We start from the raw sequence: 27,924 nt of genomic DNA, 5'->3' as shown, positions 1-27,924 counted from the left end.
GCGCATGCGCGGGTGCAGCCCGAACGCCCAATCATCGATCGCGGCCGGGCAGGGCCGTCGCGCAGGCCACGACGTGGCACGCCGAGGCATCGATCGGGCGCGCGGCCGGCGGCCCGCTGGGAGACCGCCTCGGGCCCGGGGGAGCGGTGCCGAGCGGGGGGGGCGGTGCCGAGCGGGGGGGGCGGTGCCGAGCGGGGGGGGCGGTGCCGAGCGGGGGGGGCGGTGCCGAGCGGGGGGGGCGGTGCCGAGCGGGGGGGGCGGTGCCGAGCGGGCTGAGGCGGTGCCGCGCCAACCAAAACAACGACACGCCCCGGCAGCCCTTGCGCCCGCTCCCCGCCGCCACCGTCACCATCGCCGCGACCCGGCGGGGCCCGCTCGGGGCGCGAGGCGGGAGCGGAGACCCGCCGCCGCCGCCATGAAGCTTCGCGTGCGGGTGCAGAAGCGAACGGCGCCGCTGGAGGTGCAGGGGGCGGAGCCAACGCTGGGGGAGCTGCGCGCGCAGCTGCGCCGGGGCCTGCTGCCCGCCTGGGGATACAGGTAACGTGCGGAGCGAACCATCGCGGGGGAGGGGGGGGAAGAGGGGCGGCCGCGCGCACGCAGGGCTTGGGCCGGCGGGGCCGTACCACGCGGTGCGGGGGGAGGGGCGGCCCGGCCCGGCCCGGCCCGGCCCGCCTCCCCCACCCACCTCCCGGCGGCGGCGCTGCTGCCCCCTGCGGGGCGGGCGGTGCCGGGGCCAGGGCCGGGGCTGCGCAGCTCCTCCGCTAGCCAGGCGGCGGGCGGCGGGAGGAGGGGGCAGAGCGGCCGGGGGCGAGGCCGGCGGTGTGAAGGCGCGGTGGTTGCTAGGTCCGTGTGCGGTATCTCGCGGCCGGGCAGGGGGGCACCGGGGCTCCGCCCGGGGGCTGGGTAACACCTCACGGCGGGGATTGAGAGATTGGCGGCCTGGAGGTTTTACCCGGTTCCCGAGGGCGGGTTGCCGAAGCTCCTGCGGCGCTCGGTCACGCCGGCTGCTGGGCTCCTTCCCGCAGGCCCTGCGGCAGCACCGGCGGTGGGGCGGCGGGTCGCCGCAGCTGTTGACGAGTTTTGCTTCCCGGCTGTTCGCTACAGAGCAGGAAAGTAAAAGTTACTGTGGGAAGTGGTCAGCTGTGAGGTAGGGATGGCAGCTCAGTCAGAGCTGACTTAAAGTTCCGTGTGGCCTTTACGTTACGAAAATGGCCGTAGGGTGTCAGTTTTGTAGTTTTGCAGCCTCCTTGGAGTATCTCTGGGTTTAAATTTCATAAACGTTTCATCTATGAAGAACTCATGGCAGCCTTTATAGGAGAGTCAAGTCTGCAAAATCAGTTTAAGAAATACCTACAGAAGGGGCTCATTTTCTGATGGTGGCTAAAGGGTTTGGATTCACAAGCCTTTAATTAGTTACGATGTACTAATGCTTCACTGGTGATAGCTACATTTGATAGCACTGAGTGTGCTGCATAGCAGTATGGGCAGGAGAAATGTGAAGTTACTGCTTGTCTTGGCACAGTGGGTGTGTTTTATAGCTGTTAAGGGATAGCTGCTTCCGTGCTAACCAGTTGCATTTCTGTTTGGTTTTTTATTTTTTCTTATTACCCTCATTTGCAGCTAGCATGCTGCAGGGCAGCTGCTGACCTTTTGAAATGAATGTTTTACTTAATCAGAGAGCGAGATGGTTGAGTCTGCAACACTATCTTGTTTTTAAATAATCTCAGCCAGTAGTTTATTTAAAGCTTGTTTTGCTAGGTGTGATGTCTTCTAATTCCTTTGCTTTCCTTCATAACTGTTTTATGAGCAATTACTGTAAATGAAGTTATACCTGCCAAGCAGCTACAGCTGCTTAAAACATACTTGGAGAGAAACATGGGGAAAATAATTTCATACCATATTTTTTCCTCACCCTTCCTTTGATGTATAGCTAATTATTAATGGATTAAAACCCACGGCATAGTACTATTGTAGTATGCAGTCTGCATTTCTAACTATACCTCTGTGTGCAGTTACCCAGGTGCAGCCAGCCATGTTTCCTTTTTTTTTTTTCTATTTTGCAGTTCTGATACTGAGTTTTCAATAACATTAAACAGAAAAGATGCTCTCACAGAAGATCAGAAGACCTTAGCTTCATATGGGATTGTTTCTGGTGATTTGATATGCTTATTACTAGAAGAAGCAGATGGACAACCCAACCTACCTCCTCCGCCTTCTACTCCTCCCTCACTTGAGAATGGTCATGAGCCGTCCACCTTGATCCCCAACGAAAGTCAGGCCAACAGTCCAAAAGAAGAAGGGCAGAATGAGCAATCTGACAACCAGAACGCTCAGGTGGAAGTTCAAAAGAGTGACGAGAGGGTAAGTACATGAGAATTGCCCTGGACAACACAAGGCAAAAAAGAAGGTATCTTCTTATGTCAGTTGCTGTACTATATAGTAGAGAATCTTTTCAGAATATTTGGCTCCTTATACTTGTCTGATATATAGCCAGTTATTTGGATGGGAATTTGTCTCTATTCATTGTATATTAACTGTGACACAGAAGCTAGTTCAGAGACTGAGATGTTTCAGTCTGACATTTTTACAGGATTTAATGTTTTTGCTGGAACATGCACTTTCCATAAGGAAGTTAGGAGTATGTTTCTTACCTGCCTCAGTGCTGTCTTCTCGAGGGAACTGATTCTAGGTACTGAACAAATGCAACAGGCACCGCCTGTCAGAAACACCACTCCCAAGATGAGTGCATGATTCCTTTCTAATGGGTTATAAGAGTTCCCTGTGATTCAGATGGCCTGCCATAGAGGCACCTGTCTGTCCTGTGCATAGAGGTTGTGTTGCTGAGATAGCTCCTGCCTCATGCTTCGTAGGTGTACATCTGTATGAGCCTGTATGCTTCATGCAGCTAATAGGCACATTTTTTCATATTACTCAGTGATTTGTTTCCCATGTGACAGTACATACAATAGTTAAGCCGATAACTGTTCCCACCAACTGCTGGGTCCTGCGGTGAATGGTCTCCCTAGAGGAGACTCTGCAAGTACAGCCTAGGGCCACGGTCTATCTTGTTATATGATCCTGTCTGCTCTAGAAAGATTCTCACATCTTCCTTCAAAATTGTGGTGAAAGATGGCAGGAAAATTTCTAAGCAACTAAGTGTCGTCGTAGAAGAGCTCTAGAAGTCTGAAAATCTGTGTTTAACGGGGGTTATGTCCATTGCTGTTAATGAGAGAAGGGAAATTCTGTGGGTGGATGGCCATGCCAGCCTCCTGCAAACATAAGGGTGTCTTGTGCCATTGGGCATGGATGTGGGGGAGAAGTAGCTACAGCTCTATTAGACTTTTTTTTTCCCTTTCGTGACTCTTACCTTAGGTAAATCTGCTTGTAGTTTTCATTCACGACTTTTTTTTTTTTTTTTTTAATGTGTCTGTGGGTAGTTTTATCAGTTAACGTAATAGTATGGTGTGATTTTGGTAGAAGAAAGGAAGCCACAATAAAACCACAGTGCTCCTCGAGTGTTGGTAGATATACTCCATTGATGATTTTTTTTTTCCAGCTATTTAGACCTATTGTGTTTCTAAGCAGTCCAAGTTATCATTCTGGTTACTTGCCATGCATGTTGGCTATATTTAAATAAATACTACTGGTATTACTGGTACTACAGTCAGTAAATTATTCCTGTGTATGTTGTGAAAATTCTGATGAAGGTTTAATATATTATCACTTTGTCTTCGAGTAGCATATGCAATCAAATGACAGACCCTTTTATGAAGGGCTTGCATTATGAATATCAAAAAATACAGAGGCTATGTGTATAATCCCAGTCTCCAGCTGGGATGCTAGAAAATGGAGATGTAGTGAATCTGTAAAATTTGAATGAGAAATCAGCACAGTAGACTTGGTGCCTGTGAGGACTGGAACAACACGAATAATATTGGTGTATATATAGGTGTAATTTTCTGAATGAAGGTATATTTTGCTTTCCCTTGAAGGCAGGATCCAGCCTAGAATTTCCTTCTGGATTAGTCCCAGAAGATGTTGACCTGGAAGAAGGTACAGGTTCCTATCCCTCTGAACCCATGCTGTGCAGTGAAGCTGCTGATGGTGAAATACCACATTCCTTAGAGATGCTCTACCTTTCTGCTGAGTGTACCAGTGCCACCGATGCCTTGATCGTTCTAGTACATCTTCTCATGATGGAGACCGGCTATGTACCTCAGGTAGGTGCACAACCAATCAGGAAATTTCTTGGTCAGTATGAGAAAGCTGTGGAGTATCGTGGGAATGTGTGATACAAGATGCATCTGAAGATCCTCTTCTGGCTTTGTATATGTCAGTCAGCAGCAGGGGCTGCTGAAATATCAGCTTCTCTAAATTGCCTGACCGGTAAGCCTTAAGGCTAAAGACTAGAGCCACTTTTTGGTGTGAGAGAAGAGGCCTGTCCCCGTGTTTCTCTCAGTCCTCAGCCTCACTGGGGCCCAGCTGATAACCTCCTGTTTCTGCTTTATACTGATGAGCTTGTGTAGATGTGCAGAGATTATAGCACTTCTTTGAAGCGCTGCCTTAAGTATTAGTATCATCTCAATGGTATCCTGTTCAGATGGTGGTTAACAAGGCTTAGGTCTGACAAAACATTGTCTCCAATTCTGTATTAACTTCAACTGAATTCAGTTAGGCTTTGGTTCCACTAACCTACAGAGGTATCTACCTCGTAGTCGAGCACCTACGGCAGTACCTCTGTACAATGTATGAATTCACCTTTTCCCTTTAGATTTTCAGGTTTGCATTGTATGTTTACTAGTATGTGGCTAAAGTTGCAAAAAAAGATTTGCTCTCAGAGGTGGTGTTTAAATTCTCATGTTTTTTCTTGCGGTGAGGCTAACTAAGCTCATGTAGGAGGTCAGTTTACATGTCTGGTTGACCAATACCAGTTTAATAAATCTAAGTTAATTGCATGCCTGTAGCCTGAGATACTATCTGAAGAATACATTTGCCACTGAGAAGAAAGTTTGTTTATGTCAATCAGTAGGCTTGGAAGTAGGGAAGATGATTGCTGTGCAGATTTAAGAGGAAAGAGAGAGAGTCTACTTGTACTTGTGATTATGTTGTGTTCCCCTCTGGGATTCCATCTGAGCCTTTTCATACTGAAATTCAAAGGAAAAATTGTTAGTCCACTCAGATTTTTGAATGGATTTCAAGCTATGGATTCTTTCAAGCCCTGTCACACCTCATAAGTTCACAGAAAAGGTGCAATAACATGTTTTTCATGCAGTAAATTAACGTACATGCAGAAGTTGTCAGAATGCTGGAATAAATGACAGAATGAAGTACATGTCTCAAAGAAATAGGTGTGAGTCTGCTCACTGAACAACCTTCCCTGTCAGAAACTGGGACAGGACAAGAATATACTAAACTTCTCCTTAGATTTGCTGTTAGTCTTGGGGAAAATAGTATATAATCGTGCAATTATAGTCTGTGTCACAGTGCGCATTGGGACTAAACTAAGATTTGAATTGCAAGCAGCATTCTGGCAGTTCCTAACTTTTAATTCTCTTTTTCACCCCTTAGTCTTGGTACATTGCTAAAGTATGGCAGTGTTATCTCTGTGTATTTTTAGGGGACAGAAGCCAAGGCAGTGTCTATGCCAGAGAAATGGAGAGGGAATGGTATTTATAAGCTACAGTACACACATCCCCTTTGCGAAGAAGGTTCTGCTGGTTTGACTTGTGTGCCTTTGGGAGATCTTGTTGCTATTAATGGTAAGTTAGTCAAGTTTTTCTCCTGGATGCACATTGCTAAATATCACCATTGTTTAGCAAGAGAAAACTTAAATGTGCTTTGTGCACTCTGTTCAGAACTGCACCTTGATTATCCAGGTTGCTGAGGTGCAAGAGATGCTCCTTCCTGATGCTGAATATTCATGGCATTTTCTGTCTCCGTGTTAACTGTTTCTCTTCCTCTTATCGTAACAGATCAGGGGATTCAGCTGGCCTTTTCATTGCAATGTTGTAGAAAGCTGTTTCTTGTCTCATTTCATAGGAACTTTGGTATACATTGCTAAACATTAAAAGAAGTAGATTTGCTCCAGCTACAATATTTTGTCTTGTCTCATGTTCTTTGCAAGACTTATAAACAACTTCCAGACTATGTATTCTTTAGCTTTAATGTTTAATCTTTCCTGTAGCACACTAACAGTTTAACTGTGGTCTCAAAAATTGTGTTTAGCTTAAGCTATTCAGTCCAGAAAATTTAGGGAAGTCTAATTTTTTGAAGCAACTTCCATATCATTTGGTGGTTTTGGGGAGGTTTTTTGTCTGTCTTTTTGTTTCGTTTTTTTTTTTTTTTTCTTTCGTATTTTATTTAGCATTTGAGCAATTCCACATTTTTGCAGAACCAATATTAAATTGGGACTTGATTGTAATTTCAAGATAGCTTTGATTTAAAATTTTTATGTTTATTTGTAAAACTTGTAACTGACTATGCGAATTTGTGTAAGCACGTATGTTTTTTCAGAATGTGTACACATTTTGATCAAATGTTTTAACCAAGTCAGGTTAAGCTTAGATTTAGGACAGTGTTATAACTACCATGCGTATAGCGTTCATATAGTAAGCTTGTTGAGTCTTTCTCTAGTTAATATTTCTTTAATGACTGGGTCATAATAATGGCTCACTGTGTACCTCTTTTAGCTGTGTTAAATATCTTTCCATGTGATAGAATTGTTGAAGGCAATGCTTGGTTTCTGTCACCAAGATCTTTGTTTATTCCCTGCTATTTTAAGTTCCATTTTATTTTTCTGAAATTTTTATTTGTCTAGCTGCTTGCTATAGTTGTGTATTTTCCTTGAGGGAATCTAGTAAGGGAGGAAAGTAAAACATCTCCGAAGTGTAAGGCAGTAGTGAAGTGATCTTTGTCATCTCTCAATGTGTGTTAAATTCTGAAATGTCTTTTTTTCCCCCCCCCCCCTTACATTTGCAGCAACATTAAAAATCAACAAAGAGATTAAAGGTGTTAAGAGAATACAGCTATTGCCAGCATCCTTCGTTTGCTTTCAGGATCCAGGTATGATTGAGCTATGATATTCATAGTAGTAAACTGAAAACTAAGGAAGTCACACAGTGAGTAAGGATATACTTCAGTAGAGGACCAAGTAGGTAAAGAATAGCAAAAACGAATAAAAATGTGGTTACCATTTAGGTGAGTCATAACTCTGTGGTAAAAGGAATTCAGAGCGTAGCCATTTACTCACATTTTGCTGTAGAAAAATTTGAATTTATTGGATTAACTATGCAAGGAAAGAACCGTGCAAAGCCCGAGTTATCTTTTGGCCCATATGCCTGTTATTTATGAGGTCCTAAGCATATATGTGAATCTCTGGGGCAGCAATGCTGGATTACACCCCCTTTCTGCCTGGCAGTTCAGGACTTCAGAGGCTGATGGTACCAACACTCTTGTTGCGGCACCGTTATATTCTTTTTGTCAGAAAACATGGGCTGACCGTCTAGCTCTCTCCAGAATGCCAAAATTAGAGGGAAAACTAAGGTGGGTGAGGAGAGAAGGGCAGATAGATGTGGACCCTTGTGAGCACAGACCTGACTAGCCTTTTGTTCTCTGAAGTATGTATGAAATTCTTTGTTGGCAGTTGAGGCTGACTGTGTTCTGCACTGTGTCCTCGGTAGCTGACGTACAAGTCTAGTCGAAAGGCTTTAGAATAACTGAGCACTGAAATGTGTCCGATATAATGGTAGAGTCTCCTGGCTCCTGTTTCTTTAGAGAACAGCATGAAAAAACATTCCTGTCAGAAAAATGAATATTGCAAGCATTTACAACATAGGTGCATGTTACGCATGAACTTTGAAATCTGACAAACGAAGCTCTGAGAGCGTGAGAGTCAGTTTGTTTCTGAAGAACTCAAGTATTTCTCTTAATGGTGCTTTTTAAGGCTGAAGGAAAGCCTAGCCTGACCATGGAACTGGTCTGTAGTTTGTCGATGAATTACTTGTTGCATGATTGTTACACTCTAGCTGCAGAGCTGCTCCCATCAAGATTACAAGCAGATTACAGTTCTGCTTATAAGAAAACCATAATTCTTCTGCTCTTATATAAGTTTTGCATTATAACCTCCTGAAGTTAAGTTTTTTACCTCTCCTCTTTGATAGAAAAGGTTGCAGGTGTTTACAAAGATCTTCAGAAATTATCCCGTCTCTTTAAAGACCAGCTGGTTTACTCTCTTCTGGCTGCTGCCCGGCAAGGTGAGAGAAAATATTTACAACTGGAGATGGTACTTCATTTCTGAGGATGGAAGGAAGGGGGTCTTATCTAAAGCCTTGAAGGAAAAGTATTAGAAACAGCTGTTCAGTGATGGGTGTATAAAGAGTAAGCATAAAGAAATTTATACATTCTAAAGAAATTATATTAATCTTTGTATCTCAGAAAATGGTAATATAATGATAATTTCCTGGTTTTAATTTTTGATTGCTCTAGTCTCACTTAAGAGACTGAAGTGGAGTGGCTGTTTTCCACACTTAGTGATGAGAAAATCATACCACAATAATTTTGTGGCAGTAGTTCTGTAGTTTTGATCCATTTCTTTGTCAAAGCAGAAAAATTTATATAGCATCATATTTGGAAGTCTAACCCCAGGAATGATCTCCTCAGTAACTGGTCATTGAGGACTTGGAAAGAATGGTAGGAAGTAACCCAAGCTGGTGTTTGTGGAGCAGTAGGAAGCCAGGCTTTCTCTGCATAGGTATTGCCATAAAAGGTCTCAGCTTTGTATTTTGAGAACTATTCAATAGAATTCCCGCTAGACTTCAGTGCGGGAAGGTTTTATGTGAAGCATGTGCTCTGTATTTAATGTGTTTTTTGTGGGCTTATGAAATTGGGCAGGTCTTTTTTTCTTTACCTATTCCTTTGTTCTGTAGCCTATAAACATAGTTAGGTGTGTGGAATGTTTCTTAGGCTTACAGTGGCCAATAGTGGTCAGTATAAAGTGCCATGTGCTCTATTTTACGCACTCTGAAATATACTTAGAGTTGCAAGAGATCTGTTTTATAAGAAGTCACGTCACAGTACTTTCCGAGAAAAGTGGTGTAACTCAGGCATCAAAAGGAAATGATTTAAGGGAAAGATCATAATGTCCTTTCTTTCTTTTAGGGTCTTTAGAGATAGAGTAAACTCTGCACCACTTAGGTAATGCTTCTATTTTCTTCACTTTGTAGCTCTGAACTTGCCAGATGTGTTTGGGTTAGTGGTCCTTCCTCTTGAGCTCAAGCTTCGGATTTTCAGACTTCTGGATGTCCGTTCACTCATCTCTCTTTCTGCTGTTTGCCGTGATCTTTACACAGCTTCAAACGACCAGCTTCTGTGGAGGTTTATGTATCTGCGAGATTTCCGAGGTAATGTAGAGGCATGTTTTTTTCTAATTACATTCTCCTGTGAACAGAGGGATTAGGTCTGACAGATTTTGATAAGAGGCTCCTCAAGCAACCACTTCTGATTTTTAAACACTGTGAGTAAATGCAGTAATTTGTGATGCAAACCAGTACAGTTGGTCTGGTGTAATTCAGGTGGATGCACAGTTTTCTGCTGTGAAACTAATGACAATCTGCTGAGCCATTACTGATGGACCACATAGTTCTTCCCATTGCGTGGTGCAGGATTTCCGTGTTTTCATCTGTTTTTCTGGCTACCTTGGTGTACTGGCTACTGCAGATATTAGGAAGTGGAGGGAAGAGATATTCCTGCTATAATTTCTCACAAGAGATTGAAGAAATAAGGTGATGAAGGGGAGTGCTGTCAGAAGTCAGAGATGGGGACAGTGTTTCTGGCATTTCTCTACATATGCAGTAACTTTTGGAGATGCTGCTTTACGTAGAATGGGTGTGCAAGTAGATTACCTATTGAATGGTCCTGGAGCTTTATATTTTTTAAGACGCATTATCTTTATGAAAAATGTATTGACCAAAAGTGTGCTTTTCATCTCGATTCTTCTGCAAGTTCTGACAAAACTGTGGGCATCTGTGGCATGAATGCTACTTAAAAATAAAACAGATTGCTCTTCTTAATTTTTTGCTTCTCTTTGTAGATCCTATTGCAAGGCCTCGTGACACAGACTGGAAAGAAGTATGTGGCTTTTTTTATATAATCTCTCTGAGATTAGTCACCACGGGCTAATTGGAGGGTGAAACATAGACTTTAGGAGGCCGTAACTTTGAGTTAAATTTGAGTTTAAAAGTGTGGTGTTCTGTGTAGACATGTTAAATTTGGTCAGAGTAGGAGAAAACAGTATCAACAAGTTAAATGATATATGCCCAGATTGTGGGTTAGGGGTCTTCCAGAGACGCTGTGTTTGGTCTTTGGCCGGCAGAGGAGTTGCTGTTCTGGGTTTTGAGACTGGTGAGGAGTGCTTTTCTGAGAAGTGGTGCAGAACTGAATGCAATTGCTGAAGCTGGAACACAGAGCACTTACAGAGCTTTGAAATGCCTTTTTTTCTGTCTGCAGCTATACAAGAAAAAGTTGAAACAGAAGAAGGAGGCCCTGAGATGGAGGCACATGATGTTTCTGCCCCCTACACCTCATCCAATCCCCTTTCATCCCAACCCATTCTATCCTAATCCTTTTCCTCCCAACCCATTTCCATCAAACCCAATCTATCCCCCAATGATCATTGGCGGAGAATATGATGAGAGACCAACACTCCCATATGTTGGAGACCCAATTAACTCACTCATTCCTGGCCCAGGAGAAGCACCGGGCCAGTTTCCTCCATTCAGACCACCTTTTGACCCAATTGGTTCCTTGCCTGGAGCAAACCCTACACTTCCAGGACGAGCTGGTCCCAATGACAGGTTTCCACCTAGACCCAGCCGGGGCCGCCCCATGGACATTCGCCGTGCGTTCATTTGATTGCTGCTTTTTCCTTCAGTGAGTTTTCTAGTCCCTGAGCTTGCTTTCTAACTGCAGGAGATTGCAAATCCCAGGCACTAACATCTGCCTTCTCTTCAGATTGTGGCAAGAGCATGTGTGCATGGTAATGTTTCAGCTGCAAAGGCTGGGTTTGTTTTATGCTCTGGTAGTACTGTACCACCTGGCACTAAGGTCTGTTTCATGAAGAGCTACAACTTAGAACAGTTTGTTCTGCTTCCCCCTGCTCCTCGCCCTTAATCATCTGTGAAGTGCTACTTAGAGACCAGAAGGATACTGGCCAAATATTTGCTGCATCAGATAAAGAGCACTTTAAATACAAACCCTATACTTGTCTGTCTTATTTGAAGAGTTTTATTAAATTGCCAGGAAGAATGATGTTGTTTCAAATCTACCTGGCTAATAATCTTTATTAACAAAAAAATCTACTGTGTTCCGTATAGAACAGGATGCTACCACTGTTATGGTAGATGTGAGTTCGTAGAAATTTTCAAAGACGACATTTCCTTTTTCCTTTAATGTTTTATTAGGTAAAAAGCATTTTTGTATTGTTACTTAATACACAAAGAATACAGGGAAGGGATTTTCTTTACAATGGAAATATTAGAACACAAATCAATTCATTTTACAAACAACTGAGTAGAGTCATGCTACAGTGCAGCTCAGAAGTCTGAACAGAAGCAGAGCAATTTTACAAAGAACCAGCAGCAAAACTTTTGTCTTTCTGCTTGACTTTATAAATAAGGAGCTGTAGTACATGGCTGCATTTACTGTGTGTGACCCAAAACTGGTGCAAAAATAAATCTTTCCTCCTGCTTAACTTACTTAAGGAATTACATAGGTTGACCTGGTTGCAGTGGAAATGGGATCACAGCAGAAGCAGATGAATTCTCACTTTACTGCAGTAAATTTCATTTAATTCCATTACTTAAGTATTAGAATATATCTTGCCAAGAGGAAATGTGTTGTAGCATGTTATGAGCACCTTTCAAGTGTTGTCTTATTAACTAATGAGCAACTAACAAGAGAGCACTGTTAAAGTCTCTTGATGAGTTCTGCAGGCTGATGCTGGAGCTCAATTAAAGGAAGACAGGAATGACTAAACTTTGCTAGAACTTTTCATTTCTTACGTATTTTTTTAAGATGGATTGATCTCAGTGTTTCTGTAAATGTAAATGGTACTGATGACTGTCGTGACAGCTGTTATTATTTTCTAAAATCTTTTTGAAATTTCAACAGTGGAAATGGAATAATGTTTCCTATTAAATACAAGTTATTTAATCAGTAATACGTGATTCATCTTCTTGTTTTGTATAAAACCAGTTGACTTCAGTAGGGTCAGGATGTTTTGCCATTAACTCCAGTGGAAGTAAAATATGATACTTTATTTTGCTGTCAAAAGTTGTATTTCTTCTTTCTTCCCTTTCATACTTCACAGCAACGGCATACCAGTGCAAATCCTGCCATGGTTAAACACCTAAGAGTATGTGTTTATAGAATGGGGGGACAGTGGTTTCCCTTCAATACCAAGATCAGCCTTAATTTTTAACATTTGCCTGTAGTTGTTGAATTGCCGTGTTCCAACAGAGTTTTCACTGCAGTGTATAGTCAGGCCTCTTAGAGCTTAGTGGTTCTTTATATTCCATTGACTTTATATTTCCAAAAAGGAAAAGGGAAATCTACGCTGCGTTGGTCTTGCACCATTTTGTCCCTGTGATGAGTGCTTCAGAAATGCATGCATAATATTCAGATAAGGTTATACAGCTTTAATTGATAAAATAATTTGTAACTTACTCTTTTTACTTTTTTCAAGCTATTTCTGGGAACAATGATCTCTGTGTGTGTGAGATACGTTAATTTTGTGGCGCCAGTGGTACTCACATTGCCAGCGCCTGGATGACAGTCATGTTGCTTGCTCTGCTGGCATGCCCCATGCTGCTCTGGAGTTGGACCCTCTCTGCCACGAAGACAACCTCGTCCTACTTCTGCTTGGCTGATGCCACAGCATCTTTTTATCCTTGATTTTGTCATTTGAATGTTTGTTTTTGAAGAAATGAATTCAGCCTTTTTACAGATACACCACTAAGTGACTTGAAGATATTCCTTCCCTTTCTTCGTTTTTGGGACCAACAGTATAAAATTAGAAGACAAAACAGAGGAAATATTTGAAAACTTTTGTTTATTTGCCAGCTCCTAAGTCAGGTATGAGTGTCATCGCCGTTTGCAAACTCTATAGAAGAGAAATCACAAAAGGTGAAATGCCTGAAGATGGGCATTTTTTACCTGTACTGTTCATGTGTATCCAGCACTGTTAGGGTTGCTACTAAGTCACTTGGAAACAAGGAACTATTGTCCTTGGCTTTTCTATTTATTGTTTTATGTTATTAATGAAACTTAAGCCAACCAGATGAAGTAACTGGGTCATATGCAGGGTGTAAGGTTTTGTGTACCTGCCTGTGATTAGTGGAAGAGGCAAAAATACTGCGGCAGTTATTGGAGCAGGACCGCTATTCTTCTGAACCTTAGCTTTATACGAGACTTCTAGTTGCATGGGAACATAAGTGACATTCCTCTTGAAATACCACACCTAGATAATACAAGAAAGTCATGATGTTTCTCGGTCTGTATATAAACAGAAAAAAGTAAATTGATTTTCCAGGTGGTGGATATGAGTGGGTGTCTTAGCTGTGTCCCAGCTCCTTCCTGGGCTGGATCCAAACACACAAATCTATTCATGTTTCTTTCCTGGCTTCCATTTGAAGAAAATTAAAGCATGCAGGACAAAAGGGAAGCTCTGACCAGGTGCTCAGTTTCCACAGCTGTGTGAGAAAGATCCCAAGGCATGGTGTGGGGCATGCCTGCCCTGTGATTTAAATGTAACTTCTATTCGCAAACTTTTCTGTTGCCTTCTTACTGCCACTAAATCCAGCTGTTAGATTTAGATACTTAAATACCTCTTGGGTATACCTGAGTTCCCCATTCGTAAAATGGAGAATATACACCTTGTATTCCCTCTCTCTCTTGCTTTGTTAGATTGTAGGGATTTTGGAATAGAAACCCTGCATCAAAGTGGATAACCTGAATATATGATGATGCATTTGTGAATCTCCTGCTAGCCACAACATCTAGTATGTGAGCATCATAGTTGTCGATTGAAGTGTATTGTTGGAATATTTATAGGACACATATAGAGTTTCATCATTTTAACTTAGGAAATCAACTCAGTGTTTTCATTAAAGCACTTCTGTGGATAGAACTGAAGATACTTTTCAGGAACTATAGGAGTAACCAAGTTAAGCTGAGAGTGCCTGTTGCTTTTACAAGCTGGAGCTAGGAGGAGGGGAGATGCCATTCTGTTTGCTTGTCCCTTGAAAGATGACAGCTGGGAGCTGCAGGCAAATGAAGAGATCTGAGTCACTGCTGGGTATCAAGTCAACAGTGCTATCCTGTTTCCGTGGTCCGTTGGAGGACAGCCCTGCTGTGTTCAAATGCAGCATCAGCAAATGATCCAGCCATTGTGGTTTCAGTGATGAACTGGGGTCGATTTACGGGGCCATGCCATGCCAGTCACTAGTTACTTATTTTTAGTATAGGTTGTGTTGGTAAGAGAGACATAAAAAGATTCAGGGGATAGAGCAATTGAGGATTCTGGCAGTAAACTTCTATTTTTGTCTGTGCATCTCTGGTGACCATTTAGAAGGGAAAGGCATAAACCATGCTGAGGGAAGTGTTATAGAAGGAAATCCTCTCCCACCAGGGTTGTATTACCTCCTCTCCATATAGTGGAGCCTGTTAATCTGCTATTGTTCTTGCCAGTGGGACAGTGCTTGCTCAAGGCCATTTGTCACTCTTTTATTGCTCCTGGAGACTGCAAAACAGCAGGGTCTGTTTTTTTTTCTCAGACAATGACATGTATTTATGATGCTACATAGTAAACTGCTTAGCAAACCTGGAAGGACAACACAGAACTGGGGGGGGGGAGGAAATCATCTGGGAATAGGGTGGTTCTATAATACTGAACTTGAGGTATAAATCATTGATGCAGACGAGTCTCTCAAGAGCCTTCCAACCTGGAAAAGCTATGCTGTTACTTGTCTGAAAGTGCACAGGTCACAAAAGCCATTATATGTGTAAAGGCCTACTCAGGGGGTAGGTCATACAAGGTCCAGATGACTGCATTGGATTTAGATGTTCATTACAGGTGCTATGCAGGAAGGAATTGCTTGTTTGGCTTTATTCCCACCAGTGAATTGTAAGATCATAAGATGGCAGATGCTGCTGTTGCTTTTGCTGCTTTGGGGGTCTCCATGTTTAAGTGACAGCAAAGATTTGTGCTATTGGCTTAACTTGCTGACCTCCCTGCCTCCCTAGGCATTCCCAAGTGTCATCAAGGTGAAGTTGTGAAGCACGAAGCCAAAAGTCTGGCCGTGAAGCTGTATGCACGGTTTGTGACTGAAGTACTTGGCAAATCTTGAAGAAAAGTTGAGGAGATGGGATGAGGACTGGCGCCCGCAGTAGGTGCGTGATGAATAGAACTAGCACAGTGCAAGGGATAGGTTCTCAGCTGGTAGAAATAGCCATAGATACACTGATTTACCCAAGATGTTTTTTTCAGTCGTGAATGTAGCTTGTGTCATTCGTGTTTTTTGCCATGTCCCAGTTCTAGTGTATGTGCTCACACAGAGCTTCATTCTGCATTGCAGCCTTAGAGGAAAAGCACACCTGGCAAAGATCCATCTCTCTCTTCTCTGGAAGAATAATTTTTGGGGGTGGTCGGGGAGGACTAATACTGATCATTACCTGCTTGGGGCAATCCCATACATGCCCTCCCATGGCTTCGTGTCTCTGGATGGACCCCAGCTCATCTTGTAATAGTTTTCCTGTTCTATTGCAGGTTTGTCACCTTGCATTCATTTTGCACTCACCCTGGTGAAGTCAATGGAAGTTCAAGGAGGGAGACAGGATTTCACTCCATCTCTCTGTCCATTTGGTATTATGGAACACTCAGCACACAAGTATGTGCACTTCATCAGCTCTGCTATTAATTAAGCATGTTCCTGGGGGACATACTTAGCCAGATGTGACCAAGTCACCAAAGTGCTTGGAGTTTAGCTGGGTTTTGTCTGGAATTCATGTGAACTGTGAACGTGAACTCTGGTGTTTCCAGGGGCAGGGGAAGAAGTTGTTTTTTGCTTGGAAGGCCCATTTCTCAGGTTATTTTTGAGCTAAGGCTACAGGGTTAGAACATGACATTTTTCTCTCAGAACTCAGGAATCACGTGCAGGGGACATAAATACAAGGCATGAAATGGACGTTTTATCTGCTACGAGCCGAGTGATCTGGAACAAACCAGCGGTCCATCTGGATGACCTGCTTATGTGATCTTTGGCGCTTACTGATGTCTGGTATGGTATTTAACGTGAATGTAGTTTTGCTCTGAAAAGTGACTTTTTATAAAGCTGGTATCATGAAGTTCCACAGTTCACTTGTTTCCATGCTCAAGCATGCTCACTTTATCAGTCAATGAATACTTACTCTTGACGCCGTCTTTGCACATCTGTTTCTGAAATAAGCCTATTTTTTTTTTAGCTCGACCTCAACAAGGATTCAGTAATTGGAAGTTAGGAATTGTATTGACTATATACAAGTCAAAATAAAATCTAGTTTGCGCTGTCATAACTGTGTTGACTCCACAGGGGTTAGCAAGAGTAAAATTTGCTTTACAACTCCGTCATTTGAACAGATGTGATTCTGATTATGCACAAAAAACAATGAAATAGTGCCACTTTTATACAGTCACTTTTCAGACCGTTGTTATAATATTTTCTTTGTATTAAAACAACTATATTTTTCTAAATTCCCTTTACCCACGTGTTAGTTGTAAATCGCCGGGTACCATTGAGTGTATTCCAGGATGACAGGTACGCTGATATGAAGAGTGAGGGCTGACAAAAGCACAGATCTAGGGCTGTTAATCGGAAAACAGGCTAGCAAATGATTTCCTCAGGTTGCGGATGGTCTCAGCTTTTGCTTCATCTTCATTGGCATTTCCCCGCTGAGGTGATTCAGATATGCTGAAGGTGTTTGTCAGGGACTGCGATTTGCTGAAATGGAAAACAGAGTTCAGACTCAGCAGGAGAAGGTGGTAGTTCAAAGCTGGTTACTGATGCTTTGTGTTCCATCACACAGACAAATTCAAGGATAACAGGAGAGGTAAGCAAGGAAAAACTCCTCCATATGCTAAGACATCCAGGAATGAGGGGAGGGGAGAAGATGGGGCACAGGCAGGTGGCTCTAATATCACAGTGCAGACTAGTAAGTGTTGATGAAAACATCTGACTGAAAACATGCAATTGCCATTTGGTGCAACTGTTGTGAGGAACAGTTAAGTCATTTCACTACTAATACAGAAGAATGGATTCATACTGAGGGTCACCTGTCTCTCGTCAGCCACACCATGAATGGTGGTCCTGTCCTTTCAAATGTGAGAGCACAAGGGGTTGGGCAAGTTAGTAGCCATGTCCCCTGCAATGTGTGCTGTTGCCTGCCCTCCCTGGCACGTCTGCTCTGACTGTCAGCTGTCTTTTGGTTGGCCACACTGCTCCTGCTGGGTGTGTATCTGCTAGTGTTTAAGTTCAGATCAGGACTGTGCCTTTGAAGTAGATCTCCCAATTTTCCCTACTTACCATGCTTTGTCACCGAGCGGTTTCTCCTAGTCAGTAATAGGCATTCAGCACAAGACCAGACTCTGAATTAAAGTACCTGAAATATCTGTAGTGTGGAGATTGCATCCTTAGCACCAACATTTTGATCCTTAAGTCCACTGGTCCTGGTTTGCCTTGCTAATGTAGACGTCGTCCCTGAAAGCCTGTTCCAGAACATCACTCCTCTGCTGTCTGGAAACTATCTTCTCATTCCTAGCCTATATTTTGTCCTGGTCTGTTCATACCAGTTTGCTTTTGTGTCAACTTTTTGTCAACACCAAACATTTTTTTGCCAATCTTTCTTGCCATGGTGCCAGCCAGATACGCTCCATGAAGGGTGGCAGCAAAGGCTGCTGCCAGAGATCCACAATAATTCAGTGGTATGCTCTGCTCCAGAAGAGTGCTTAAACATACAGTCACCATCTGGAGTTTTATACATACGAGTAGTGCCACTTCCACTCCCCGCTCCCCTCCTTTTTTTTGCTACTAATTGCAAAAAACTGCCTGGTAAAGAACCTTGTGTGGCTCCTGCATCCAGGGAATAGTGAAGGAACGACTCTTGTTGAGCTTTCTGGCCAATAATGTGCGGATTACAGCCTGTAAGGAGTATACACACTGCTGGGAAGGTAGTAGCTGTGTTGATGTGGCCGGGGTAGAGCACATGATTAACTATGCGCGCATGAGCAAGAGGAAGAATGTGAAATCTTAGAGATATCAAGTACAACTTGTTCTTCCTGACAGCAGTTCAATCGTGGCCTGTTATGCCCAGGCATATATATACCTCTGAAGTCACTCATAGTTGTCTAGGCCTTTGTCCCTGTGGGCTACTGCCTGACAACAGGTGATATGTTCTTCATGCCAGGTCAGCGTACTTTTTTGACAGCCTTATTCTAATATCTACAGATACTAGCAGTTTAACAGAGCACCTACTTCAGATGTGGGTGTGGGGTGGCTTGCTGCTTGGACGTTTCAGTGGGGCTTGGCTGGCTAGGAGCCCGCCCTTGAGCAGGAGGTCTAGGCTGCTGTGGAGGGAACACGCCTGCCTTGGAAGCCTGGACTGGAGAGGACCCAGTTGCTGATCGGACTTGCTGTGGAGATCCAGGTGACCTTTGCTGCTGAGGTGAAGTGGACTGGGGACTCTGGGGCTGCTGTCCTTGAGGAGAGAGCCGCTGCTGTGGAGGTGCGTTTGTCCGTGGAGGCTGAGATCCCTGAGGCTGGCGTGGTCCACCTGAAAGAGACATGTAGACATAAACATGAGGAAGCGCATGTGGTGGACAACAAGGGGCGTCTATATGGAAGAATGGGTTTTGCTAAGGAGAGAAACTATTCAGACTAGCTTCATGCAGACGGGTAAGGGGAAACCTCTTTTATAGGGCTAACGCTGGTGACGTGCCCACGTGCATAGAGTTGTCCATTTCTCTACCTCCTTCAGCACTGAAGAGCCTCTGCTACTCTCCCCAAAGGAAGTCACTTCAACGTGCTGTACTTTCCATGTAACTAATATTTCTTTTCCTTGGCAAGCACTTCCTGTGTTGGGAAGGAAAAGTCACCGGAAAACCAACTCTCTGCAGGGAGTGAAAGCTGAATCTGCTGGTTTGGGTCAGCAGTCCCTTCATGGGCCCAGCAGCTTGATGTGAGACTGTGCACTCTATCGCTATCCATATATCTGCTCCAGCATTATCAGCAGGTGGCTTCAGCCATATTGGTAGCAGACTCTCAAAACTGAAGAGGATGTGGAAAATAATTGGATGTGACATGAGAAATTGCTGGACATGACAGATAACAGTGTGAGAAGCTGACAAAAGTTACAGATAGCATTGTTAGGGCTGGCTGGATTTCACAGGTGGTCAAGGGGGAGTTATGTGAGAAACAACTTCACAGAGAATTGCAGGGGAGTACTGGAGACAGATGGGGAAGTAGTATCCTGCAAGGCCAGCAATTCCTAGGTCAGCATATCAGTAATACTGTATAATGCCAAGATTACATAGATGCCTTTGGTATCAGAAATACCAACTTTTGGATACAGCAAAACTATGACCGATGAGAAAAAGGTAATTAGAGGTGGGTGTTAATTTGGTAGGAGATTGGGCTGGAGAAACGAAAGGACAAAGGTGGCACAAAGGAGGGTCTAATTGGTTATGTGAATTGAGTGGTTGGTGTGGTCTGGGTACCCACAGGGCAGCCCTGTGCTTTATCACCTCAGCGTAGATCAGGACAATAAACCAAGTCTGTTGTTCTGACCAACCACATAAGTCAAACCTGGTTCTGCTGTCAGGAGGAGCTGGGGGTGTGCTCTTGCTGAAAGGGGAACACCTGGACAGATAGATCAAAGATCCTGGCAACACCACTTTGGTGTCTCTTCCAAGCCTGACAGCACCAGCATCTTCCCATCACTTCTTCACACTTGTAGCCACTACAGCTTTGTGCAAACACAAATACACTCTGTGCCCAGAATCCTGCTCCAGTGCCAGTTCAAGTGGCCTCACTTTGCTGAGCCAAGTCCTACCAGCAGTGTCAACTGGATCTGTATCAAAGTTTCACACCACTTTCTCAGCTGCTGTGGAATATGATAGCAGCTGCTTTAACAGCACACTGAATTTGCTGCCTGCTTGTCAGTGAATTGGAACAATGAGTGAAACCTTTATCCTGATAGCTTTTATTTAGAAGGAAAATTGATACATCTCAGGCCACACTGTCATGGGGCCCGAAGAAACGTACCTTGGGGAGGAGGCCGTGGTTGGGACAGCTGTCCAAGCTGAGGTCCAGTCTGAGATTTCATCGACGCAGGCTGAACTTGTGGAGGCTAGAGGGGGAAGAAAGCCATTCCAGTTAAAACAGACTCCCCAGAGAGAAGCCCTGAGGTAATATAGGAACTGCGGAGTCATGAAGTGTTCCTTAAAATATACACACACACACAATATGCAGCATCTGGCTGGTAAAATCTCATGGGACTAAAATGGAGAGCTGAGTAATAAAGAGCACAGAAGTTGCTTGCTCACAGGGAATAACAATGAAGTTACAAGTTAGAATGTTTTTTAGGCAATCAGGAATTACCAAATGTATCAGGCCCGAGGGGGTCTCTTAGTCCCATCTCCCATTTTGGATAGTGGCCAGCACCAGATGTTCCAAAGGAAGGAGGGATGAACCATGGAAACAACTATGGAGTAATCATCTTTTTACCCTAAGGGGTCTCCTCTTGATTGCTAATAGGCAAGGGCCAGCTTGAACCCTGAAATATGAAGCTTACTATCTGCTCCACAAAATCTTTGCAACAGTTCCAGATATTTTGTTTTAATATTTACACCCAGACCCTTTGAGTCTTGCTCAGCTCTCAGCCTCACTGCTTTTCCCATTTCTTAGCTCCACTGCTTTGTTCTGAGTTTTGAGAATAGTTCTCACAACCTGCCTTTGCTAGGCCATTCATTATTTTGCAAACCTTTACTGCCCTCTCTCTCATTCTCCTTTCTAAAGCCAAGAGACTGAATCCCTTCGGTCCCTCCATGGGAATGTTTCCAGGCTCCTAATGGTTTTCATCACCCACTTCTCCTTCCCAGCTTTGTGATTCCTTCTGCAGATGCCAGAGGCAGGTCTGCTTACATTATTCCAGATGCAGCAGTATCTGGGTTCTCTGTATATATTACCAGCTCATTTCTTCTGCATCCTAATTTCCTGCTTCTCCCTTGTCAACACAACCATAGGCTGAGCAATGGTTTTCATTAGCCTGTATGTGACAATGTCTTTCTCAGGGGGCATGGCTAATGCCACTTGCACGGTCTACAGATTGTTTATGTTCTCTCTCTCTCCACCCCCAGCTTAGCTTACCTTTCAGTCTTCTATAAGGAGTTTCATTTGCTGTTGTGGTGACTTAACATACATAGCTCTGTCAGATGTTCTTCACTGCCATGCCTGGTCCTGACTAACTCAAATAAGTTGGTGCCATCTGCACTTTCTTCTCTCTCACTGTTTACTCTTTTTGACAGATATTTTAATAAACAGATTGAGCAACACAGAACTGTTGCATAAAGGGCTGGTCCAAGGTTAACAAAAGTCTGAGTAAGCCTATTGCACAAAATTGTTTATGAAAGCAGGGGAAGCTGGAGACAGATAGGCTGGTACATGCTGGATTATTTACATGGAGAACACAGTGATAAAAGGGTCTTCAAGGCTCCTTCAAGCTCAGGAGAATGAGCTAAGTGATTCTGGAAATGGGAAGAAATGTTTCATAGTTGGAAGCATTGAAAAGAATTTCAACTGACAAGCATACATGTGATGGGGTTGCCACTATTTTCCTGGGACTCGCCAAATGGACGGGTAGGAAAACCTGGGAATTTTCCATTTATGGTTTCTAGTCCTACACAGCGTGGGACACCAAGCCTTCCCTTGGTGTTCGTGGAAATTTACTGTCCTAATGCTGTGAAACATCCTGATTAGACCAGTCAAAGAAAAGGAATCAGATCTCATATTCACCTCTACGGCCTTTGCCTACAGTCACCCCAAGCCTTCTCAGCGATGAAGGCAAAACAGGATTTTGAGACTCGGAGATGAAGGGGTGAGGGCCAGCCCAAGGTCTTCTGCCTTCGGAAGGGAAACAGCGATGAGAAGGGATGGAGGTGGGGCAGAGAGGTGAGGAGAGAACCGCAGCTGTAACCATGAAACCAGGTTTCATGTTGTAGCCATGAAAAAAAGGTGGTCATTAACATCTTATCCTCTCCTGGGCTCAACTAACCCAATTATAAACATGACTGGGCTTAGCATTCTTTACGTATCCCCTCTGCTAACTGTTTGCAAGAATTAAAATCTCTCGTACCTGTGTCTTTATCTGAGGCCAGCTTCTGTTCCACAATGAAACTTTACCTTTTAGCCCTTCCCTGCTTGCTTTCTTTAATAGTACTTCTCTGTTACCTTGCCTAAGGCTTTTTGACAGTCTAGTTACATTATTTTGACTCATTGCCTGTTATCTACCACTTTATGAAAGAATTGTCAAAGAAACGATGGGAAAAGAATCAAAAGGAAATTAATGGGACATTTTTCTTTGCAAAAAATGTGGTAGATGATCTTAAGCCATGGTTCTGTTGGTTTATTAGTCTTCTGTGTTATTCTTTAAATTATTGTCTGAGATAATTCATAAGGTCCATGACTCTTACAACTTTTTAAACACTTATTTTGTATTTGTTGTACACCAATCCTCTGGAGCAAAAACTGTTTCTAATGAAACTGCACATTTTTTCTTGGCAGCTTAGTCACTTCCTAAATTCAGTTCGTTGGATGTCGCCACCTGGGTCTGGGGGCTTAATAGTTTTTTAAAATGTCAGTCATCACTGATTTAATCACTGTTTTTGCTCTCATTCATGTCTTCCTTATCAGGAAAAACTATATCTAGTTTTAAAAGTTCCTCACTTTCAGCAATCAAATTTACTAGAGTCACAACACTGTCCCTGTTGTCTTCCTTTTCTCCCTTAACTTTGGATGATCCATAGAGCCCACCAATTGTTTGGTAGGGTTCCATCTTTTGATGAACTCAAAGAATTTGTTTCATTCTTCCCTCTATCTGTTCTTCAAAATCAATTTCTATCCTTTTTACGTTTCCATTTATTACTTGCGTGGTGGTGCATAAATGTGGTCTTAAATGTCAGATTTCCAAATTTGGAAGATTTTTTTTTCTGTATGTCTTGAATATCCTTTATCACTTTACCACTTAACTCTAGAAGTTTATTTCTTGCGTTCCTGGTTCAGGAGCAGATCAGGAATGTATATATGCATTCTGGAAAACAATAGTCTCTCAATAATGTCTATACAGCTTTTAATGCTAGGGAGTTGATTAATTTTCTCGTTTTATTAAAATAATATTTTCTAATTGTTTGTGTCATACCATTACTTTTTGATATCACATCTGTCCCTTGGACATCAAACTTAATAGTATATATTCACTTTCTGAATTTGTACCTTACTGTTTCTTAAGGCTAGGTAAAGGTGTTTTTTTCCTACTGTACTTGGATTTTGCAGTTCCAGGAAGCAGACATCTACAGAGATGGGCAACTGTCTCCGAATTGCTGTCCCACTGTGCTATTTGACTTGCTTCTTGATAGCTGTAGCCTCGCATTATTATGACTTGTTGCTTCTTCCACCTCTGTCAATGCTGTGCACTCGGTTTCATAATTTCTCAGTTTTTCTTGATCCAGAGACAGCTCCAATAATATGTATAGATATTCTATGCATACCCGTAGGATATCCAGGGATTCATATTTCTGTTTATTCAGTACTGCTGTCCTCCTATTCAGAATTATTTTTCTTTGTTCTGTGAAGTCTTCTCCTGTAGCTCCAGTTCTGCATCTCACCAGCCTCACATGTAATTACTTCTGTCTGCACATTTGTAAGTAGGTGTTATAGCATTATATTAGTAGTTGTAGCTTGTGCAGTTTGTGCAATGTTTGTTGTACCAAGATCTTTCTCTATAGCAAAACACTCTAGTTAACGTTTGTGGTTTTAATTTTCTTGATTTTGTATATACATATTTGTAGGTTGTATTCTTGATGAAAACCCTTTTTCTTATTTAACTCTTCTATTTGACACCCTATTGCTCCAAGGCAATTTATTTAGTTCTTATTTTAGCCCTCTTTTAGGTCTATTGTAATCCAATCCAATCCTCTACCAGTATATTACATAGACAAGAGATGCATCTGTCCATGTTTTCCATTTCTGTTGACTTCCCCTTTGCTCTTAGTTTATACACTCTATATCTTGGTTATTTCAGATGGCAGTTGTTGATTTCACTTTGGTCAGGGTAAATCCTATCCCTTCTGTATCGCTTTTCCTGACTCAAAGCATTTTTAGTGTCTATTAAATGTTTCCCCCTCATGCTAGCTAAAACTTGGTTTGGAGTTACCCTGAATACCCTTCATGCTGGGGACCTGGTTTAGCAGGAGTGGGCTGTCATATGACAAAGGCAGAGAGCCATAAAGTCCTTTCTCCCATTTTTTGTCTCAAGTGGAAATGGAAACTGTTCCAGTGTGTTGCAGTCAGTATTATCCCTCAGCCTGTTTACTCTCCTGTCCTTTCTTTTGTACAGATTTGTTGTCCTCAAACCTTCGTGCTTGGCTCCCTGCCAGGTACTGAAAAAGGTGTAGCACATATACCTGGAGACACAGATTATGTTCTGGTGTGTGTCATTTATACAGAACTGCCACTGGGAAATGTGGCACTAAGATTAAATGCATTTGATACTCAAAATGAATGTACGAGAAGCACTAAGGAGTCAGTTGAAATGCAAAAATTCTTACATGAATTCAGCATTAGTCAAGCCTCCTCCAAGGAGGTGAAGGGCATCTCCAAAGAAGAAAGGCTGCAGTAAGGAATAGAACAACTCTTGGTGGAGATTCCCACTTTCCGGTCTGGGAAGCACAGATTTTCATCAGGGATGCAAAAACTGGAATGAGACCTATCCTGAGGGACGGTGTTAGACAGAGATGAAGTCGGGCATTACAAGCACCTCTAAAAATGGCTGCCTTCAATATGAATCTATGAATTTAGCAAGCCAGAATGTCTAGATGCATGGACCACACTAGTGGTGTGATGCCATAGTTATATGGAAGGAGAGGAAGGGAGAGAGAGGTGTTTCTTAGGGGCACCCACTGCAAAGAGTCTATGAGAGGGCAACGAAGTTGGTGAAGGGCCTGAAGCACAAGTCTTACGAGGAGCGGCTGAGGGAACTGGGACTGTTTAGCCTGGAGAAGAGGAGGCTGAGGGGAGACCTCATCGCGCTCTACAACTACCTGAAAGGAGGTTGTAGCGAGGTGGGTGTTGGTCTCTTCTCGCAAGTAACTAGCGATAGGACGAGAGGAAATGGCCTCAAGTTGCGCCAGGGGAGGTTTAGACTGGACATTAGGAGAAATTTCTTTACTGAAAGAGTGGTCAGGCCTTGGAACAGGCTGCTCAGGGAAGTGGTTGAGTCACCATCCCTGGAAGTATTTAAAAGACGTGTAGATGAGGCGCTTAGGGACATGGTGTAGTGGGCATGGTGTGTTGGGTTGACGGTTGGACTCGATGATCTTAGAGGTCTTTTCCAACCTTAATGATTCTATGATTCTATGAGAGACTTCTTTGGAAGAGCAGGAGTCAATCTATCCAATACACTCCCATATGAGACTGTTCAACTCTCTGAGATGTCTGACTGCCTGACACCCACAGAGAGGAGAGAGAGAAAAAAAGTTCGGGAAAGCAACTTGGCCATAAAGTCTCTGTACGCTCATACCCAAGGCCTCAGGGGTGACGGCATAGATCCAGCAGTCATGACAAGCTGAGTCATTTTGGAAACAACCAGATCGGCTATAAGCTGTCTGTCCTCTTCCACATGCTCCCCAATCAGGGGCATCGAGCTGTCCATCACCTGCCACAGGAGGGAAAAACAACAGTTAGTAAGGAGGTTTCCTGGTGGCAGATGCCTGTTTCAACTCTCACACTAACCTGCTTTGTGTCTCCACATCCTTGCCTACACCTCTAGTCACCACTCCTCTCCATGCTGAAACATGCTTGACTTTCCTAGGTGTGGGATTTCGCTTAGGTTTGTTTTTGGAAATGGCATGTACTTCCCCCCACTCCCCATCTTCCTTCCCTTCACAACTTGGAAGCCAAGCCAAGCCTTCTGGTGGCTGGAGGCTTTCTAAATTGACTAAACACAAACTTGCTTCTTCACATGTCCTGAGGAGATGCCTCTGATGGATGAGGTCTCTGGCATTGTCCCACAGCATTTGGGGGTGACATTGCAGCAGAAAGGGCCGTGGGAGAAGGGAAACAACATGTACCGAAGCCTGAGGAGATGAGAGCAACAGCAACTAGAGGAAACCAGGAAACATTTTGGATTAATCAACGCAAAGCACTGCACCCTGAGAGGGGAAATAAACACCACAGATGTGTAATGAATAGGGTGTCATCAAAACAACAGCACCCAATGCAGGAAAGTAAACTTATTCTCTGCTTGTCTTCTTGATACTGTTGCGATACGACTGCTTCCCAAGCAAGTACTGGGGAAAGCTGGGAAGCAAGACTGTGGGGATGGGGGAAAAGAGAACTGTCAAAGGGTCTTTGAGGTAAGAAATGGTCTGACAACAACAATAATAATGAAAGCACAGCAGACCCTCAGCTGTATAGCAGCCCTACACGTAATTTTCAACAGTTCATCATAAATCAAGTGCTTTGCAAACATTAGCTAAATCCCACAGGAAGAACTGCACGATGATGAAGTTAAGATTCAGCTGGAGTAAATATAATTGTACCAAAATATCAGGGTTGGAAGAGTTTATTTTATTTTGCTTTTATTTTTAAATCAAACATTAAAAACCCTGGAAATGCAGAGTTAAAGGTTGTGTTGCTCAAGAAAGGCACTGACTCATGCTCAGATAACCATCGGAAGGGCACTCCACCCTGGCAAGGCTGCAAGAGTCCACTCTTGGAGTGAAATGGAAAGTTTTGCACCCTTTTTTTTTTTCAGATTTAAAGTAGGGGAAATCAGTGAGGTGAGTTCATTGAGTTTGTATTCTAGTCTTTTCTTGTAGAATAACTATTTGGATTTGTTTCTATAGGTGTCTCATATGAACACTAGAGAAGCTGCCTCGGAAGTTTTAACTGGGGTTCCCACGAAGTTTGAGTTGGTGTTTACATCCATGGCCTGCTTGACCCAGGGGGCGAAAGGAGGAGGTTAGAAAATTAGATGGCAGTGCCATCTAAACACACAAAGTGGCTTTTCATTCCACTGTCCACCTCACTGTTTCTCTGTTAAAAATTGAGGTGGGGAAAGGAGATGTTTCTTAGCAGTGCCAGGGAATGGCCAGTTCCCCTCAGTGCCTCGCCGGCCAGGGGCTCCTGGAGCTCTCCAGCAGGTTCCTGCGCAGGTTTCCCTCTCCTCCGCTCCCACCTTAAAAGCATTCCCATTTCATTTGGCAATTCCAATTCATGCGTGAGAAAAGAGGTCCCGGCTCCCTGCAACTCCCCGTGCGAGGGACCCGTGTGGCCACTAGATGATGCCATTACTCTGCCAACAGCCTGGCCAGCGAGGCCTGCCTCCGGACTCCCTAACCCTCCCTGTCCGTAACGGGGATACAGCTCTGGTCAAAACACCCCAAACCCCTCATTTCCCTATCTTAAGAACTGCTTTTCACTGTTTCTGTGGCAGCAGTGGCTGGAGAGGAAGGGGAAGATGCAGTTTTATAAAACAAAGGCACGAGGGGGAATGAACCCTGGAGCAGGTCACATCTGAACCAGTGAAGGTGCACCAGGGATAAGGGTATCTGCTGTCCTGCTG

General features: G+C 43.5%; 2 protein-coding genes across 7 annotated transcripts in view; one reads left to right on the top strand and one right to left on the bottom strand.

Annotated features, from left to right (window-relative positions):
• Positions 1-258: 258 nt before the first annotated feature.
• FBXO7 (F-box protein 7) lies at positions 259-16,328 on the top strand. 6 transcript variants are annotated; one of them, XR_012674532.1, is made up of 10 exons: positions 259-537; positions 2,064-2,361; positions 3,993-4,220; positions 5,618-5,759; positions 6,979-7,062; positions 8,160-8,252; positions 9,222-9,398; positions 10,088-10,125; positions 15,821-15,941; positions 16,191-16,328. XR_012674532.1 is itself a non-coding variant. In XM_075156507.1 (10 exons), exons 1-9 carry the CDS (start codon positions 416-418, stop codon positions 10,906-10,908), a joined length of 1,587 nt encoding a protein of 528 aa, XP_075012608.1. In that variant the 5' UTR covers positions 259-415; the 3' UTR covers positions 10,909-10,926; positions 12,740-13,398. The 6 variants fall into 6 exon arrangements, 5 of the variants coding, with proteins under 5 accessions (XP_075012608.1, XP_075012599.1, XP_075012630.1 ...); XM_075156507.1 differs by lacking the exons at positions 15,821-15,941; positions 16,191-16,328 and adding exons at positions 10,504-10,926; positions 12,740-13,398; XM_075156498.1 differs by lacking the exons at positions 15,821-15,941; positions 16,191-16,328 and adding exons at positions 10,504-10,926; positions 13,001-13,088.
• A 178-nt stretch (positions 16,329-16,506) lies between these two features.
• Positions 16,507-27,924, bottom strand: part of SYN3 (synapsin III) — a 203,166-nt gene continuing 191,748 nt past the window's right edge. Inside the window, exons 11-14 of the mRNA XM_075156474.1 lie at positions 25,879-26,013; positions 20,349-20,433; positions 18,561-18,858; positions 16,507-17,030 (exon numbers count right to left, since the gene is read on the bottom strand). Coding sequence (XP_075012575.1) covers positions 16,898-17,030; positions 18,561-18,858; positions 20,349-20,433; positions 25,879-26,013 — 651 coding nt within the window. The 3' untranslated portion in view covers positions 16,507-16,897. The remainder of the gene's footprint in view (positions 17,031-18,560; positions 18,859-20,348; positions 20,434-25,878; positions 26,014-27,924) is intronic.

Source organism: Calonectris borealis, chromosome 1, assembly GCF_964195595.1.
Source record: "Calonectris borealis chromosome 1, bCalBor7.hap1.2, whole genome shotgun sequence".
Lineage (NCBI taxonomy): Eukaryota > Metazoa > Chordata > Aves > Procellariiformes > Procellariidae > Calonectris > Calonectris borealis.
Note: the sequence above shows the minus strand (reverse complement) of the source record. Positions and strands in the feature narration are given on the sequence as shown.

What these genes read in the sequence shown, in the direction of transcription:
- FBXO7 (XM_075156507.1), top strand. Translation starts at nt 416, where the DNA reads ATGAAGCTTCGCGTGCGGGTGCAGAAGCGAACGGCGCCGCTGGAGGTG. An exon ending in CTGCCCGCCTGGGGATACAG is followed by an intron (nt 538 to 2,063) that starts GTAACGTGCGGA and finishes TCTATTTTGCAG; the next exon opens with TTCTGATACTGAGTTTTCAA. An exon ending in GTGACACAGACTGGAAAGAA is followed by an intron (nt 10,126 to 10,503) that starts GTATGTGGCTTT and finishes TTCTGTCTGCAG; the next exon opens with CTATACAAGAAAAAGTTGAA.